This window comes from Cyprinodon tularosa, unplaced genomic scaffold (assembly GCF_016077235.1).
Source record: "Cyprinodon tularosa strain WSP-4 unplaced genomic scaffold, ASM1607723v1 ctg372, whole genome shotgun sequence".
NCBI lineage: Eukaryota > Metazoa > Chordata > Actinopteri > Cyprinodontiformes > Cyprinodontidae > Cyprinodon > Cyprinodon tularosa.
The window spans coordinates 257,406-277,092 of record NW_024039088.1 but is presented as its reverse complement, the minus strand read 5'-3'; the positions used below and the strand labels follow the sequence as shown (position 1 = coordinate 277,092).

The window sequence follows — 19,687 nt, the reverse complement described above, 5'->3', positions numbered from 1 at the left end:
TATCTCATTTGCAATGGTATGCGATGTGACCTTTTTTATCGTACTCTAGCAAAATAAATTAGTAATTAAACAGGAAACGTGGGGCAAAATGAATGGAGCGAGGTGTTACGTTCACAGCTGGGAAACGAAGATTGCGATAATTTAACAGCCAGTTAAATAAGACAATACAGATGTATCGGTCACATCGGTCCCAGTGCCCTGTCATAATTACATGAAGGAAAAATGTCAGAAAATGTCTTCTCCTGAAAACTTGAGCGGGCGTGGAGCGATTTCGCCGGAGCAGCAGGAAAATGAAGGTGAGCACGGAGCAGATTTTGAGCGGAATGGAGCTCAACTTTGAGTGGCGGAGCAAATGAGTGAACATCCTCCTGAGCGGGGAGCGGGAATTGCATGGCGCCCAGCTCTGTTCACATGCTCTGTTACAGAACACATCAAATATACCTTTTTATGGGTGTAAAACCCTTCTTCCAGATAGACACTTAGAAACTTAAGAGTGCTATGACAAAAATCTTTAGAAGTTGATTCTGATATTAATGGAACATAGGCAATATTATTACAAAACGCAAACAACATCTGACTGATTCTTTTGTACCTTATTGACCCCATCAGCCATAGCCTGCAGTGTAAGTTCTCGAGGTCCATCTACCGTCTTGCCATCATCGGTTGGCCCCCAGCTGGCACTATATATGTCAATAACTTGGGGCATATGGCTGATGGATGATGCTTCAATGATGTCAGTCATAAAAGGTTGGTCCAGCATCCTGATACCTAAAACGACACAAACCTTAGATTTATTAGCCTATTATCATCATTGGTGCAAGAAGGCAACAGTAACAAGGACAGAAAAGAAATGCAGCCCTGTTTCATGTTAATATGCTTCCTGAAACACACCATGATAAAAGACACAATTTTAGTATCGCACTAACAAAATTTCCAACTGCTTATTTAATTTCTCATCTTTGTACACTGATCTTGTTTTATTCAAAGATTTCCACCTGGTAAATTAAATAACTTCGATCTCTGTGAATAGAGGTCTGTTTTATACACAGCACCATTGTACCACAGCACCCTGTATTTTCAGCTTTCTCTCCATAAATAACCCACATCAGACCTGAGAGGCTGTCATCATACTGTTATCAGAGGTATTATTTCGATACCATTGTATTTTCATATTCTTTCTCCTCTCTATTCAAAGGCAGGTTTTTACATGACACACACCTGCCACCTTGGAGTTGTAGGCGACTCCCACACCGCAGATGTTATTGTTTGCTGCTGCAGAAACCTCCCCAGCACATCGTGTGCCATGACTGGTGACAGAAAAAAAAGGAAAGGAATGACTGGTGAGGATTTGCATGAATTTACATAAATTTGCAAATCATATCTTCTTGGAAAAGTCTGAGCAAATATTTCACAGATCAGCTGTAACCTTGGTTGCTCAGGACTTTATGTCAGACTTAAATAAGCTTTTTTTTTATTGCAAAACACAGTAAATAATTTTGTCAATTTGATCCTGTGATTTGAGCCACAGTTGATCTGCAACAAACTACATTTGATGTCTAACCGAATAGCTTAAATGCATCTGCATTTTGTTTTCACCATGTAATGTGTCTTTGTTGCCATCTCTTTGCACCCCCACAGGGACATTGCAGAGTCAACCCCTCTTTCCCAGCATGCTTTGCACCAGACAGCCAGCTATTTATAACAACCAGCTGACTAGCCAGCGAGAACTGCCCGACAGTCAGCAACTGCTATTAAAGCAAAGCACTGCCTGCTTAATTTCACACAGAGATTCAACCACACACATTTAGGTAGATTAAAAAAAGCATGCAAATGTCACAGATATGCATTTGTTATAGGTTGTCTACATGTTTTATTGTATGTGAAAGTGGCATTGGTGTTGGAAGACAGGAGAGTGATAAAGCTTAGTCACTACTGTTTCCTTTCTAGTTGAACATCAGCCTAGAATCTTCTTTTTTATAAACCCCATGTAGACAATTTGTGAAGCAAAAATAAATGTTTTTTTGTTTTTTTTGCTGCTGGAGAATACCCTTGTTTATTTTGCAGCATTCCATTGTTCCATTAATACAATATTTTTAAATTAAATAATGTAGAGAGAAAATCAATAGGTGTCATAGCTGTCAGACCCAGATGTAGCACGCATGGCACATAAAATTGTTTTTATCAATATAGACAGATATTACCTGTTGAACCAGTCATCTGTGTATCGTGGAAATGGGAATGGGTCATTGCTGCTGAAATCATAGCTGGCATCTGCATTCTGAAAGGACCAAATTCATAAATTAGGAATTTGCCAGTCCATCGCAGGGCAACACAGAGACAAACAACCATTCAGACGCACACACTCACACATAAGAAGAATTCAGAGAAGCCAATTAACCTAACCGTCATGTGTTTGGACTGTGGGAGGAAGCCGGAGTACCCGGAGAGAACCCATGCATGCACAAGGAGAACATGCAAACTCCATACAGAAAGACCCCGGGCCGGGAATCAAACCTTCTTGCTGCAAAGCAGCAGTGCTACCCTTCGAAATGGAGTGAACCATCATAAGAACTGTAAAAATAAATTCATTTAAATATTGATTACTTAATGATTAATATTTTTCATAGCACATTTTATAAATTTGTATCTTAATGTGCTTTAAAATATATATAAAAAAAGATAAACATAAAAATATAGAGGTCAAAATATTAAACGTCAATCACAAAACCTGGAAAGCTTACTCCATAACTGCCCACTCTTACCCCTGTCTAAAAGCCACCTCAGGAAAGAAAAAGGGGTCAGATTTAAAGCAAAATTGACACCAACTCCTCACAGTGCAAGCTTGACCCAAATAATTCAGACTAAGGTAAACTCATATTCATTCATAATAATAATGATTTGTTCAACTATTGTAGGCCCATTACAATTAATTAGAACCTAACATGCGTCGTATGGCATCTAAAAAAGAAGAAAGTTGAGTCTATAAAGGAACAATGAGGGTGAAAAATGATGCCTTGGTCTTAGGTCTGATAAAGGAGCCTCAAGTTAAGAAAGTCTTTACGCTTCAAAGAGAAAAACTAGCACTTAGCAAAATAAAATTGAATTCTTTATTCAATTACCAATACTCTCGCCATTCATTTTAATTTCCCTCGACATTTCTCTTTTGGTAGCTACTACTTCCATAATCGTTTGACTATGTTTTTGTTTTTTAATAAATTATAGCATAGGCATTGTTCAGTTTTGGGCAAATATTATTCGTTTTTTCCCAATAATGACCTCCAAGTTTAACTGAAGTGCAAAAACTGTGATTTTAATGAATGAGGAATTTCATGATTCTGCCCTTTGTGCACTTCTTTTTAAGTTTCTTTTTGAGTTTTTCAGTTATTTATGTCATTCTGTTTTGTTGGTCTAGGTTCCTTTTCCATTTTTGTGTTATATTTATTCTGTGTTGTATTTTTTGAGTTACCCTCTTTTGCCCCCTTGTGCCAGTCTCCTTTTTCCTACCCCCCTTCTTGTTGATTCTATCCACACCTGCTCCATAGCAGCTAATTAGCCAATTTTTTTGTTCTGACCCCCATATATATGCCTCTTGTGCAGTTCCTCATTGCTGGATTCTCTTAATTTCTTCTTGTATGTTTCTCCCAAGCATCTCTAGCTTTTGGGTTTTGAGTTCCCTGCCTGTTATTTTTGGATTTATATTTTTGTATCATCTACTTCACCATTAAAACTGAAAAACTATCTCTGCTTCCTAAAGTCTGCATTTGGGTCCAGAACCACATCCACCATCCCTGACACTTATATCATTTAAAAAAAAATCACGAATCATATAAAAAATAGCTTAATTTTTCATATCTGGTTGTAATAAAACATTAATTAACTATTAATGAGACTGATTTGATTAGCCACTCTTTATTAGTTCTTATTTAACCTATTGCAGTTATGTAAGGTTGCCATGCATCTTTTTTGCAGCTGGCCTGTCTATCTAAGGACATAGTGCAATCTCTGCAGTTGGGGTTTTTCTGTGTCCTATATCGATGCTGTGTTGAAAATCAAGAAAATTTTACATTATTTTTTCTTTCTTAATCCTAGGGATTTTCATCACAGAGACCAATGTATTTTAATAAGTAGTGTCAAATTGCAAAATCGTTTTTTTCTTATATGTTGTCTCTTTCATACAATGGTTCTCTTTTTTTACATCTCCTCAGTCAAGTACCTTTGATGTCACCTCACGGTTACGTTTTATACCCTGGAGCCTGACCACCACTGAGATATTTTTCCATGCCAAAGCACAATCAAAGTCTCATAATGATTCATTTTGCTCCCAGAGCTATTACTTTGATGGGGTCTGAGTTATTGGGGAAGGGTTTGTTTTATTAGACCACATTTGTTTTAACATTCTGTTTCTAATTAAAAGACAGCTTAGAACAAACGCATCTACTTTGTCTACCTGGATTCTAAATGTTATTAAATATCTTCACTGAGCAACATTACTGTGAGGTCACAATACAGATTTCAAGCTGAGATTGTAAAGATCTGAGATTTTATTCCACATGACTAATGATCAAAGGATCAGAAAAAATAGCAGGAGAAAATAAAAGAAAAGAGGTGGAGAAAAATGTGTCTTTTCAATAATTTTTATCTAGCTATTAGAAAAATCATGAATGAAAAGACTGCCACTAATGTATGGGGGTTACAAGATCCAGTCTTGTCCATCGGCAACGGTGAAAAACATTTCTTTTTTTTTTTTTTACACATTCAACTCAAACCTATTGATTAATCTGAAATATTTGTATCATAATTAATCATAACTTAAATAACTCAATAAAGAACAACTTAAAGGTTCGGGAAGAATTTCAATGAATTTTTGAAATGATACGTCCTCTCCATGTTATAATATAATTTTGATTATCCACCCAGAAGAAGAACATCCTCCACTATAACTTTAACTGTGATAATTAAGTTCTTGCACAGATCATATAGTCAGATTTATTCAAAGTTTTCTATCTAAATCGTAGGTCTTCAACAGGGGGTCCGTGACCCCTATGGGGTCCACCGAGGTACTGCATGGGGGTCCAGAAAGTTTGGTTGATTAGACTTTTTTTTTATATATTCCCCCCTGCAATTCTTTCCACTAAATGTATTTAAATACACATTAACATGAATTCAGCACACTATAGTAAACAGATAAATGGAGACTGAAGATGTCTTTCAGGCATCAATCCACACATTCAGCGACACACAGGAGCTCTTTCAAGCTGGGTACCGTTTCATTCACAACACCTGTCCCATCAACAAGGAATCATGATCAGAAATACTTTAATAATCCCAGGGCCAAATTACATTCGTTGCATTACTCCATATGTAATAGATTGACTATAGGACCAGTTTGATATAACAACAATTCCATACAAAATATATAATCAGGGGGTCCCTGCTCCATCTCGCCATCAGTTTGGGGGTCCTTGGCCTGGAAACCTTGAAGACCCCTGATCTAAATAATGCAGTATTAGTAAACTTATTGGTTAAAAATTATTTTTATAGAATAAAACAGTACAATCAAATATTTATATTCCCCTCAAATCTTGACAAAAAAAATGAAATACTAAATTGGAATTTCAATCCATCTTACTAGTTTGGAGTTGAATGGTTTAAGGCAATAAGTTTTTCTCAAATCATTCAATGTAATTATACATTTTTATAAAGTACAATAATTATAGAAATGTGTGGAGATTAGACACTTTAGCTGTAACTGTCAAAAATAAATGTTGAGTAAATTGTTGTTTTCTTATTTTGTTAGACTTTTTCAAATTAAAGAATTTTTTAAAGTAAATATAAGAAGTTAAAATAACAAAAGTTTTTAAAAAGTTCCACAATGAAACTTGAGACAAAGAAAAATGTTTTTAAACAAATGTAAGACCATTGTTTGTAGCACAACATTTTTGAGGAGAAAACAAACTATCCTTAGGTCTTGCCACGTTGATATTTTTTTCTGTTTCATTAAACCAAGTGAAAAGCCTAGAGCCTTGGTAATGAATAACATGGGAGTATGTCCATGGATCACTTACTGGACCTCTCAAACTCATATATTTTGCTATCAATCAGACTCTGTTTCCTTGCTGTCATGAAAGCGGCCAGGTAGAGAATTACTGAAACCTTAGTCACTTCATGTTTTCCTGGCAACCCCTGGCTCTTAAAAGAAGAAAAAAACATGTGGACTTACCATAGTAAGGCTGCCAATTTCTTATTTTTTGTTTAAAGATCCATATAGAGTTATATGTACACCAAGAGGGAAAGTATTGGAACAAAAATAAAACACCAGTCTTAATAATCTCGGATCTGTTATCAAACTCTTGTTTTAGCTGTCTCTGTTGAAAATGAAGGCAGACTGATACATTGCAATTTTGCTGGCATTACCTGGATTGCTGGATACCTGTATGCTTTTTAACATAAGCAAATATAACTTGCAAGTGATTGTTATGTCTAAACCAAATATCACAAGTTCCAATAAATATTACCATGAAAAGTATGATTAGCTTTATTTTGATACTACTTAATAGGAATAACCCTAATACTTATCACAAGCTCCAATTCGTGATCTTTAAGTTTAAAGTCACCCTATATTATTTAAAGGTGTATAATTTTGCTTTGCTTAATGATGCCTAATAAATTAATTTAGGTTATTTGTTACAGAAATGCCTTCCTGGGTTAATAAATTCTGGTCAGTGATATAACAGAATATCTAAGGTAGCATATTCCTTGATTTCAGGCTAGTCTCAGTTATTGAAATGTATTTCAATGTAATTACCTGCAAACTTCTACTCTATTTTCATATTATTTTAGCGTTAAATGGCATTGGACATTAATAAGTGATATCTCCTCTTACTGTTATGAGCTATAAAAGGATAAGTTTGTGTAATATTCAGCACAAAACTAATTTAAAAAGTGACTAATTGTGTCTACCAAATTAATAATGACTTATTTATCATTGGATTGCATGGCACATCAGAGCCCATCTTTTACCACAGAGGGGGAAAAAATCTCAAGATGGAACCCTTTCTATTTCCTTCAAAACACTGACAATTTTTATTTGTTTCTTTTTTTCTAGTTGCTGGATAAAGCATGGGTTGACTATCTTTTTCTATCATGGCAAATAAAAAATGGCCGATAACTTCATTTTTATACTTTTTTATACTTAGGAGTTATATATAGTTGTTTCAATATCCACTTTCTCTTACAAAATCAGTTATCTTTATTGTTTAATATGTTTTAGGCATTAACTTCCCATTTGCAGAGTTAGTGTCCTTCTGAGGGGGACTCTAAACTCCGCAATTCACCTTTTCTCCTCTCATGCATGTTTTATTTAACAGGCAAAAGGGGAAAAAAGGTCACCTATCAGTCTTGCTGTTACTCTGAAACCAAGCACTGTAGTCAGTAGCAGGATCAATCAGACAGGGGAAGCAGAAAGATAAAAAGAGTACCGGTAACTGTAGTCCTTTGCAGAAAGCAGGTCAAACTGTACCTCCTCTGCCTAATCTAAACTAATGAATGTAGAAATTAAACAAACGCACACATTGGTGGTTATATCAGTTTGTTATTAAATTCAATAGAGATCCATTTTATCTAAAAAACTGTCACAGTACTTTAGCTGTTGGCATTTGCAGGTAAATGTGCCATGAAATTAGAAACCACCATGTTAGGAATTTCTCATTGCATCCAACACAGTTTCACTCTTAATTTACCATACCATAATATAATTTATGAACATTTTGTGCATGACTGTTACACCACAGCACAAAATGAAGTGTAGAAATAACCAAAGCACATTTAGTTTAAACAGAAGTAAAAGATGTGATGAGCTCAAATGATATTTTATGAAATTTCTCATTCAGCTGACAGTAGGAGGTTTGAAAACACCATGACAACGTTAACAAAACCATATCAGTCATGCTGTGTCATTCTTTTCTGGACACCATCTAGCTCAAACAAGCAGACACACACACACACACACACACACACACACCCACATACACACAAGGGATCTACAGCACAGCATGTTGCATCAATCTAGTGAAGCATGCTCCTGCATCTTCACAGCTGAGCCTGCCTGTTATTTTTGGGCCACAGCTCATCTTTGTTCACAGGCGGGTGCATGCAAACCCAGGCAAACATGTTGACAAGTCCACACACAGATATGTATTTTAAATTTACGTGTACACCTATACATTAATATATACCTTTGTTAAATACATTTATATGTATTGATACACAGACAGACAGATTTTTTAGTTTCTAACAGTTTTTTTGTTGTTGTTTTTTTTATCAAGGATCGCCCTTCTTTTTTCTCCACCTAGTTTTATTACCTTTGACAAGCTTTTCTATACCTGCTAAAAAAAAAAAGAGGATTCACAATAAGAATTAGGTATTAAGTATAGAGCTGAGTGTTGGCAAGCATGTTGCGATACGATATGCATTGCGTAATTGGGTTGCAATGCGATATCATCACAATATTTTATATATCAAGTTATATTGCGCTATACTACTCAGTATATTCATTAAAAGATATTGATCATTCAGTTATTTTGGTAGCCATGTTGTATGGGGTTTAAGTCAGTCTGCATCTGCAATTGCCTCTACTATACAGGGTATGCACAGCAAAAGAGCTCCAAGCCCCCATCTACCGGAGCAGCAGTGCGGAAGTACTGCATATCCCCCCATTGTTTTAGGGAAAAATGTATTCTTTAAAAGATAGATATTAGAAGCTAAAGAAATTATATTATATCGGGACGCAGAAAAATAACGATATATCGCCTAATCAATTTTTTTTCCCCACACCCCAAGCTTACCTAATAGCCTCACTTGAAGGTTAGACTTCAGCCTGGGTTTTGCATGAAGGCCCAACTAGTTTATTTTGTTCTAACTTGTTCTGATAACTTTCTCAACATGTTTTCTGTGATATTTTGCTTCTCATAGTAAACTGTAAATGAAACCTCTTATAATTTAACTGAACAATACTTCATGAAAAATCATGAAATTCTGCCATTAATTCCAGATTTGCAGTGGAACTGGCCTCTTGGCAGTTTCTACCACCTGGATTGTTGATCTCTAAAGCTCCTCCAGAGACACTGCGAGCCGCTTCGTTGCTACGTGATTAATCCTCTGTTCATTAGGGCGTGACATAAGGGTATGTTTTAGCAAGTTTGCTATGTCTTGGCGCTACACAAGATCTTCAAAGTCTGGAATATATTTTTTAACCGCTCAAAACATGTCCATAACATGGCTCTGAGTGCAATATGTTTAAGTCTAAGAAAAGATGGTGGATTGTGATTTTTAAGATAAAAAATCAATGAAGATAAACAAAACACAAGGAAAAATCTCCCCACCTTCACTCACAGAACTGTGTTCAATATAGAAGTCAAATTAAATCCTCATAACTTTGTTCTTATAAACAGTCGTTCATGTCCTTTAACGTTTTATCAGTATTCTAGAGATAAAAAATCACATTATGCAGTACCGACTACTTTGGCATTATCTCCACTTGTGACAGATCGGCCTGCCACAGCGACTGCCACAGCGCACTGTGCATTAACATTAAACAGCTTGGCTGGCCGTCTGCCTGTCTCTGCATCCTCTGGGGATACAAGGAGACCCGACAGCCATGAAGGCAACTCGGAGAGCACCTGTCATTGCCAATGAGAAGTCACACAAGACCCATGAAATCCTGAATGCTAGCTTCACTTATTAACAGCTCTTCCAAGCAGTGGAAGAAAATTAGAACATTCAATAAAAGGTAGGTACTTACATAATTTGATGCCAGGTCTGGATGTAGATAGTCTATACCTGAAATATGACATTAATAAGTGATGCAATTAGATCAAGTAAAAGAATAGGACATAATAGTCTGCTTTTCCTCTTTCTATTTTTGTTTCTGAGCAGCCAATAGGCTGATAAATTAGGTCCTATCAGACAAATTTTTGTATGAATATTATAGAATTAATACAGTTAATCAAGGATAGTTTGCTATAAAATGTATAACTTTATTAATATAAAAAATAATTAGATGGGCTTTGTTTTTATGTGCCTGTGAGTATAATAAAAACGTTAACTCAAAAAAATGGTGATAATTAAAACATAGGCTTTAAAAAGTTTATGTCAAATATATTTGTGGTAAAAAAAAAAAAAGGAAATACGGTTGCTCATTAAAATATGAATACTGAAAGGTCCTAGCAGTTTTTGTCCATCACATTATACACACATTCATTACACCAAAGTAACAAGTTAAGCTTCAAAGTTAACATTTTACTGTACGACTTTATTTTATTTTTTCACTGCTTTCCTTTTATAATCAAGTAACATGTACAGCTACACAAGATTCAAATCAATGGAGCTATACATTTTGGATAAAAGCTGTTAAAAAAACACAGATCTAAGGCACAATTACTAATTTATTAAACCAATGGGGGATATATGCAAGCTTAATATTTGCTACAAAAAATTATTTCAGGCAAACTTAATGCTCACCGTCATCCATGATTGCGATGGTAACACCTTTGCCTGTGTACCCCAGCTGCCATGCTTCAGCCACATTTAAGTCCAGCCCAGGGGTCCCATCTGCCTGTCCTGTGTTTATCTAATCACATGGACAGTATGGATAACATTGATTAGTCATAGTACCCAGGTGAGCCAATAATAAGATATTAGTAATGGTAGAGCATGCTTGCATGCGCTGCAAGGGATATTAACACTGGTTTAAAAAGTTCAGTGCTGAGAATCCAAAGGTTAAAAGAAGGAAGGGGGCATAAATGTCAGCGTTGCAGCATGTTCCTCCTGTGCATCAAATAAATGAAGGGACTGTTGTAACTGCATAAACGTCACACTTGCCATTTAGGCAAAGCACATCAAGAGGCAACAAGGCTACCCAAATGCAAAGATATGGCATCTCAGAATTGGCTAAGCTTATCAAATGAGTATCAATGTTGATTCAGAAAACAGAATGTAAAAGGCCAAGATTCCAAGTAATTAACATGGAAGAATGTGGGCTGGTGCAAAAGGTCAGCCAGCATGGAGACAGCTAGCTGGGTGATTACTCACCAGATACCACTGCTTGGTGAACAGGGGGTCACTCATGTTAACTTCTATATCATTAATATTTCTGTATCCTCGCTTCTGACGACTGAAACCTCCCTGTTCAAAGACATTCTTTACCTAGGAAAAAGAAGCAAAGAAATGTCACATTACAAGAAAGGAGTGAACACAAAGCAAGATATAAAAACAAAACACAAAAACAGCAGCAGAATGAAATCGATGTGCTGGGAAATTTAAGCAGAAACAAAGACAGGTTTCTTGTAACTCTGAAAATATTGCATTGTCTGTTGTTCTGAACTTAGGAAATCACATAACCCAACAGTGTTTTCATCATAAAAGATCTTGTTGTCAGTCAAATCAATTCTCCACCCCATCTAATAAAAGCACTTGCAGGTGGAGCTCAGGCTTCCAGATTCACCTGCTTCACAATAGCTTCTTTTCTATCCAGACAACTAAGAATATACAGCCATTATTTTCACAAACACACCAAAGTTTCCCAGATAAATAGGGGTGGATGAATAGCTGTGTCCTGCAATGAGAATTTTTTTCTTTTATTGTTAAACTCCCACAATACAATAAAAAAATGTTTCTTATGCTTTTATGATAGCCTCTCAGTATATATCATTGTTGCTGGTGTTCTTTCAAAATATTTTGGTATTGTGTGTGTTGTGTTATATAGGTCTAATTATGAGCAAATTAAGTTGTTTTTGTTAATGCTCTTCTGTGACTGTAGCTAAACTGCCTGGATATGGCTGCAAGATCAAAGAAACTAGTAACCCGAATGGTAACAAAAGAGCTCAGAAAAAACTTCTAAAGATATTGAAGGTGAACTTCAAGATCAAAGCACATCAGTGTTGGATCACACCATCCATAGATTAAGCAAACGTGGACTAAATGGGAGATGACCAAGGAGGACACCATTTCTCATTATAAAATATCCATCATAAAAAAGCCAGACTGGACTTTGTCAAACCTCATGTTTACACACCACAAGACTTCTTGCAGAATGTTCTATGAACAGATGAGACAAAAATGAATATTTTTGCCAAGGCATATAAGCTCTATGTTCACAGATGGAATAAATGAAGCATATCAAGACAACAACAGTACTGTGAAACATGGAGGAGGCTGCATTATGTTCTGGGCCTGCTTTGCTCCATCTGGCACAGGCTGTCTTGAAACTCTGAAGGGTTCAATGAAATCTCAACACTATCACAGGTTTCTAGAGAGAAATGTGCTGCTCAGTGTTTGATGTAGACCGTGGGTCTTGCAACAGGATAATGATCTGAAACTCCTAAAAACACCCAAGAATAACCAAGAGGAAAAAGTTGGACTATACTGAAGTGGCCTTCTATAAGACCTTATCTTAAGTAAATCCCATTAAGCATCTTTGGAAGGAGTAGAGATATGTTGTCTGGAAAAGAGATGCTTCAAACTAGAGAAAGCTGGAGCAGTTTGCTCATGAGGAGTGGGTCAAAACACCTACTGAATGATGCAGAAGTCTCGTTGACAGATAAATCATTTAGATTGTAATGATTGCCTTAAGTGATTGTGCAACAAAATGTTATTGATATTCTGATAAAGCATAGTGAAAAAGCAGTGTCAACGTATTCATCTTTACTTTAGTCAGATTCAATCTATTTCTGTGACCACTGCAAGTTTTTCTTTTATTAAACAAAGCAACCAACAATTTTCTCTATGTGTGTATATGGGTTGCAGAGTTGTTTTTGTCAACGATGAGGATGACGAAATAATTTCCTTGATGCTCCCTTTTTTTTTACGACGATAACGAAAACTGATGAGCTAAACATGGATCATTGATGACTAAAACATGACTAGTCATAGGTTTGAGTTTTAGTCGACGAGACGAGATTAGACTAAATGAAAATTAGCGGGTCGTCGGTTGGTAAGTTTAAACTGCATTATCGTGCTGTAATCTGCTAAGCGGTATCACCCGTGCTGCTACGTCTTGTTTGATCCTGCCACCTACCTGCCGTGCAGCATTGCACATGCTGCAGGAGCACAGATGGATCATGGCAGCAGCGGCAGGGTCTCAGAAAATAACCTGGAGTGGTCTGGTACTGCGTGCTCAACTCTGACAAACTCTGCTCTTATCTTCCATCTGTGCTTGTGCAGAAATGCATCTCCATCCACGCAAAGAGCTCTGGGTCTGGGCTTCATGCTCCACACTGATGGTTCGCTCTCAGCAGTATGGCTCTTCCTGCTCTAGCTACTTAATAAACTATATGTGGCTGATCATACTCTGCCAAACATGAAAAAAAATCTCTGTATTATTATTATTATTATTTTATTTCCTCCAGCTCACAAGAGGTGATACTAAAAATTCTTTAATTTCTACCAAAAGGATAAAATATATAATTTCATTCTGTTTATTGTTGAATAAAGAACCAGGTGAAAATGTACATAGATTGAATATTTCTCTCTCATTTTTGTAGTTTCCATTTATGATGTAAATGTTTCCTTGTATTTTCATTAAAATATTTTCTATGTTTCCTTTGAATATGTCAACATTTTAGTTTGCATATTCATTTAATTTAGGTCTGGATTGAAATGGCATTACAAGGCAATTATGTACATGTAGGTTCTCTCTGTGATTTTAAATCTACTTTGACCATTGCCAAAAAATTGCCAAAGTAGAAAGAAGAATATTTTTGTTCATTGCTTTTTTGATTAAAGACGGTTTATTTTATCTGAGTGTAACGCATTATTCACAGTAGATCAGAAAGTGTTGCTTAGGGATAGAAACCTTGTACGTCTAATACCATTCCTTTATTGTACATTTTGTTATCTTGCCTGTCTGCTATATTAACCAACTTTTGTGAGACACTTTTGTATAAAGTAGGGCATTAATTCTTAAAAAAGGTTTTTTGAATTATATAAATCAAAGTTTTCTGCCCAACAGCAATGATAAACTGCACGGCAGCATTTTGCATCCAGCAATTGTCGTATCTAGGCAAGAGCTGTCAGTCTGGTAAAGAATCTGGTTGTTATTGGCAATCGTAAAGGTTAACTTTTTTTGCAACATAAAACTGACTAAAACTAGACTAAAACCTTTTTAAGTTTTAGTCAACTAAAACTGACTAAAACTATCACATATTGTAATGACTAAAATGCAACTAAGACTAATAATAGTTTTCGTCCTCAAGACAAAGACTAAATCTAAGATGGCTGTCAAAAACAATACCGATGGGTTGTCAAGATAATACAATATAAAACTCCAAATTGATATCTAGGAATATATTAGATACTCAAGACCATTTCGATACCAATCAGATAAAAAAGGACAAATAATTAAAGACATGAAAAAAGGTTTTACTTGGAAAAAGTCCCCTTCTTCAATCTCATCATGGAACATCAACAGAATCACAAAAATATGCTAACAACACTCGTCCTTAGTATCGATACCATGCCAAAATATTATTGTAGCTGAATTCAGCATTTGAGTATTGATCTTTTTGGGGATCCTTGTATATACAGTACATTCAGTCAATCACACCTGGAACTTGAAAAAAAACAATAAACCCTTTCATAAGTGAAACATTATGGCTATGGCACAACTTCACTTGGTGGCTCAGGGGTTTATTTGAGATAGGTATACACTAACCTGATTGCCACCTTTCAAAACTCAGACAGAAAGAGACATCTAGCAGTGTTTTTTTTAAAGGAACATGATTTTCTTCTCCCTCTGCCATCTGATTTTATTGTCTTTTTGATGTTTTTTAGTTTCACAATTTAGCAGTTATATTCATTGAGTCACTCTTATTCATTGGCACTTTGGGAATGAGTAATTTCAGCTTTGAACCTTCACTATTCTTGTTTTTTTGTTACACTTTTCATGAAAAACACCAGTATTTACTATTTAATGTACAAAGTTGGGAATTGTTTGCGATTTAAAAAAAGAAAAGACGGATATTTACGAGAACTAAAGAGCAATTAAACTGAAACTACAGCTGGTTGTAATTACCTTATTTACAAAATGCCACAACACCATTTATAGAAATGTTTGTGTTTACACAAAAACTACAGAGCCTTAATGTACTTTATCAATCTGTACCTGGGAGTAGGCTCACTGTTCTTATACAAAGTTGTGAATTGAGTACCCTGAATTTACACATCATGATGTTACAATTCTTACTCTGAATAAAAGTACAACAAGTCATAATCTAACACTTTAACACAAAAATAAATAAAAGGATCAAAAATCAATATATTCAAAACAGCTTTTAGTGTAACTTTTAAACTTCGCACCATGAATTTCAAAAGATTGCAAGAAATGGAAACAAAAAGCCTGTCCTAATGGTCTAGAGATGCATAGAAACCAATTATTGCAATGTATCCACATAGAATCACATTAAACATCTGAGTGAACCTCAGCATCTGGAATGTAGACCTGTGCATGTCCGTGTTGTCTCACTTCCATTAGCTGCATTAGCTCGGTGAAGTGGTTCACATTTATTTTCATTAGCACCTCTCACAGCCATAATTAGAGAGGTCAGTTGATTGTCTGCAGCAGGACCTCCACTCTTACCGCCTCCAACAATAGACCAAGCTAAACACGTAGAGTTATACAAGACAAATGGCACCGGAACAAACAGATTCATTCACAACCTTTCAGCGTTCAAACAGACTATTGCTTTAGTACAACCATGCCTTCCATAGACTCAAAGTGGGCATTTACTGTATAAGAGGTCACCAGCAAATCCAAAAGCATGTATTTCCTACTAACTGTTTGCTATGTGCAAATGTAAAAATATGTTTTTCTAAGCTACTTAAAACCTACACTTGCTTATAATTTAATGTATTGAATTGTCACTCAAACCCTGCTGTTGCCAAAGGGGAGTATGACATGATCTGATGGAACTCAAGAATGTCTTTTGGCAAAATCAAAAACCTAAAGGTTTGTCTACTCACTGTTTTTCATCTGGAATTATATAAGCTCTGTAAAAATGGCTAACATGAAAACAGTTTCAGACTGGAAAAACTGCATACAGTGGAAACAAGGGCATGCTTAGAAACAACTCTGTTCCTGCAGAAGAAAAAAAAACTAAACTAAACTAAAATGCTCAAATTTATTTCCTGAAAAACTTTCACAGCGACCTAAGAAGGAATCTAAAGCCAAAAATAATTCTTTAAAAAGGTTTTAGGCACACATTTTCTCTTCCTCTGAAATAGGTAAAAAATAAAGTCAGCGAAAGCAGGGATGTTGAAGTTGGACTGAGCTTATAAATGTATTAATGTAAATTTGCACCACAGTAATTATTATCATCCTCATCAGACGGTAAAGCAGGCCACTGCAGCACAGCTAGAGTGAGATAGATGATTTTGTGTTTTAAGTAGCTTAATAACTGAAAGCTATTTTAATGGAGGCGTTGAAAATTAAACAATTAGTCTTGTCTTCTGGAGAATGAAGGCGTTGCTGTTTTCCTAAAGCACTTATGTTAATCTTACCTACCTTTTACAGTAAAATATAGATCTTTCCAAACCTCCATAAAGGGTTCTATTTGAAAAGTTACTGTTTCAGACGAAAGTAGATATAATTAACACTCACCCTTCTGTCTGTTTGGAGGTGCTGTTTGATCCGAGTGCTGCGTTTACTTCGTCTCTTTGAAGTCTCTTGAGGATAGAAGTGAAACAGGCCCTCTCCAAAGGGAAGCTGTATTCAAATGTAAAAACACACAGAGAGAGGGGAATATCACGATCAGAAACAGATACAAGAACAATCCAAAAACAGCTATCAAAAAGTGTAAACACATGCATTGATAAAAACATACCATTAGAAATGCAGAAGAAAGACAATGGGGTCATATCTATGCAAAACAAAGACTATGGTTTCCTGGGTTGTACAAAGGATCTATTTTAAGGCACTGAAGAAGAGGAATGAACCATGATAAATCACGTAGACAGGGCAATAAGATGCATCATCCAGAGTCCCCCTTCAGCACTGTACAGAGATTAAAGACCTCCTTATGTTTTGGTAACAGTCAGGGAGCAGGTCAATCCTTAAAATAAATGCTCTCAGATGTGCCTGTCAGATGCAGTCTTGTAATGTAATGATGAGGCAAATTTGAATACTGCTCCTATAAACCACTGTTCATTTGCTGGACATTGCTTGAAAATGTCATTTAAAAAGATAAAAATTTAAGCGAAATGCATTTATTCTTTGTAATTATGCGTTTTAATGATCTTGCTGTGTTGATTATTGCCAGTTTGGTGGCCCGATCTAGTTAATTAGGCAATAAAAGAGGATAAGTCAAATAACACAAACAGTGTTTAATGGTGCGTCTCCCATTAGGACCAATATAGCCACAGATTACATAACCTAAGAGGCTGTACATGTCAGGGGAAGAACAAGTGTCTGCAACATCTCAGAGTTGGTAATGCTGCACAGTTTCTGCACAGATATTATAATAAAATTAGTGAAATGAACAGAAACAGTGGGACGTCTAAGGAGATCTCTATTCAGAACAAGGCAGACAGCATTTTGTATAATGTTACGCCTCACTGACTGAGCCTGCAGCCAATTTCATCCAAACATTTATTTTGACAAGGAACACATACTCTCAGGGAATTAATTTTAATATCTTACAGCAACTGCTTTGATATGTTGCTGCTGGTCATTTACATTTCTCAAAAATATGTTTATGGGATGTTTCTCAAAATATGAATTAAATGCCTCCCTTAGCATACATGAAATTAAAAAGCAAATTATTAAAATGCAATAATGACGGTAATGATTCAAATTCAATTAGTAATAGCACAACTCTTTGTTTGGTTCTTACAAAATATGTTATCTGGTAGGTATTCTTAAAGACACCTCATGGAGCCTCCTCCTTTGAAGGACATTGGTGATAAACACATTTGGTCCCATAGGCCAATGGGTAAACCTGAAACATCAGGCTGCATTTCAGTGGAAATGACGTCATTAAATTTACAAAGTAGGGTGAAGTAAAAACCACAAGAACACATCAAGATGATGAGTGTTCTTGTGGTTGATTGTCTAACAGACAGCTAGTAACTATTGTGAGAATGGGAGTGGATCGAAATGTTCCAAACATGTCAATATTTCCTACATATATATATATATATATATATATATATATATATATATATATATATATATATATATATATATATATATATATATATATATATATATATATATATATATATATATATATGACAAAAATGCATGCATAACACTTTCTAGTCTGAGCATCCCTAATACCTTCCGTGCACTATGGAACCCATGTTGTTTTGCAACTTGGTGCGCTTCATCCTGCGCGTCCTCATACAGCTGAACCAAAAGGTGGTCCGTCAGGACTCCTTCTGTAGCTTGCGTCGTAAATGTCAGCAACGCATTCAGCAGTACCATAAATCCCACGGCTGTCCCACAGTGGGAATATCCACGCATCGTGTCTGGCTTGTTGTCAGTTCTCTTGAAATTGCCAAAAGGATGGAGTAAAAAAAAAAAAAAAGAAAAGATATCAGTGCGCGGGATGCTCCTGGTTAGAGATGGGGGGAGAAAGAGGCAGAGGAGGACAAGAACGTGGAGCGAGGAAGGGGGGTGTTAGATTAACGCATCTCTTCGTCGCGAAGCAGTAGATGAAACCACTGAAGTTGTTTGGCTGAGATGCTCTAATCTCTGTCGGGTTTTATGCTGTGGATCCAGCCAGACTACATCCTCAGCTTTCTGTCTCTCCTCCTCTATCTCATCTGTAATTCATTTACCTTCTTCGCTCGGGCTTGTCTCGTGCGTGTGACGTTGTACCAATTGGACTCTGACGGGTGTGCACCATTGTTTCCTTTACTTTTCAGCACCTTGGAGAATTCCTCGGGGTTGACAGGAATTCTAAAGATTAGGTTTTAAAGTTACACATAACCAGATATATATATATTTTTTATGTATCCTAATCGATTTGTATTCAAATCATACCTAAACACTCGCATTAATATATCATTAAATATACAAATATATCTACAGTCCTAAAGGTTGAGATTGTCATTTGAATGTGAGCAGAAAACAGCAGCAGTGTCCAAATGGTTCTTATCAACATCTACAATCTTTCGAGTTTTACTCCTGTTTAATCAGTACATGAGGATGACAGTGAATATATAAAGATAATAAACAGACAAATCACATTAAACTAACATAAAATAGAACTAATAGTGAAAAAAATCTATTAAAGTAATTTCATGATATCCATATGTCATTGTTAAAGGAGGCTGACTTTAGAATTAGTCCAATACTGATGTCCTAGAAAGTGCTCATTTGGGACATATTATTGCAAAATTGGTGTTCTTAAGTAACATCTGAAAAGACAAAAATCTAAAATATGAAGTGCTATAAAATATAGCTACGTGTTTTTTATATGTATTTAGAATTTCTGTTAGACTTCTATTATGCCTGTGTGCCAAGTCCGAAAGGATTCAAATGTAATACTGTGTTCTGTCATATATAATGTTCACTAACATGTGTGCTAAAAAGAGAGCATAATAGAGTGGGAATTAGTGCTCACAGATGTCTTTGGGAAAATAATGAGGGTGTATTTTCTAAAAGTGGCTACTAATCACAGTTACCACATTC

At 35.8% G+C, this 19,687-nt stretch overlaps 1 protein-coding gene across 1 annotated transcript in view; it reads right to left on the bottom strand.

Annotated features, from left to right (window-relative positions):
* pcsk2 (proprotein convertase subtilisin/kexin type 2) overlaps positions 1-18,849 on the bottom strand; it is a 36,933-nt gene extending 18,084 nt beyond the window's left edge. Inside the window, exons 1-8 of the mRNA XM_038296590.1 lie at positions 18,329-18,849; positions 16,652-16,756; positions 11,089-11,202; positions 10,519-10,627; positions 9,800-9,837; positions 2,202-2,278; positions 1,219-1,307; positions 593-768 (exon numbers count right to left, since the gene is read on the bottom strand). Coding sequence (XP_038152518.1) covers positions 593-768; positions 1,219-1,307; positions 2,202-2,278; positions 9,800-9,837; positions 10,519-10,627; positions 11,089-11,202; positions 16,652-16,756; positions 18,329-18,514 — 894 coding nt within the window. The 5' untranslated portion in view covers positions 18,515-18,849. The remainder of the gene's footprint in view (positions 1-592; positions 769-1,218; positions 1,308-2,201; positions 2,279-9,799; positions 9,838-10,518; positions 10,628-11,088; positions 11,203-16,651; positions 16,757-18,328) is intronic.
* Between the last annotated feature and the right edge of the window lie 838 nt (positions 18,850-19,687).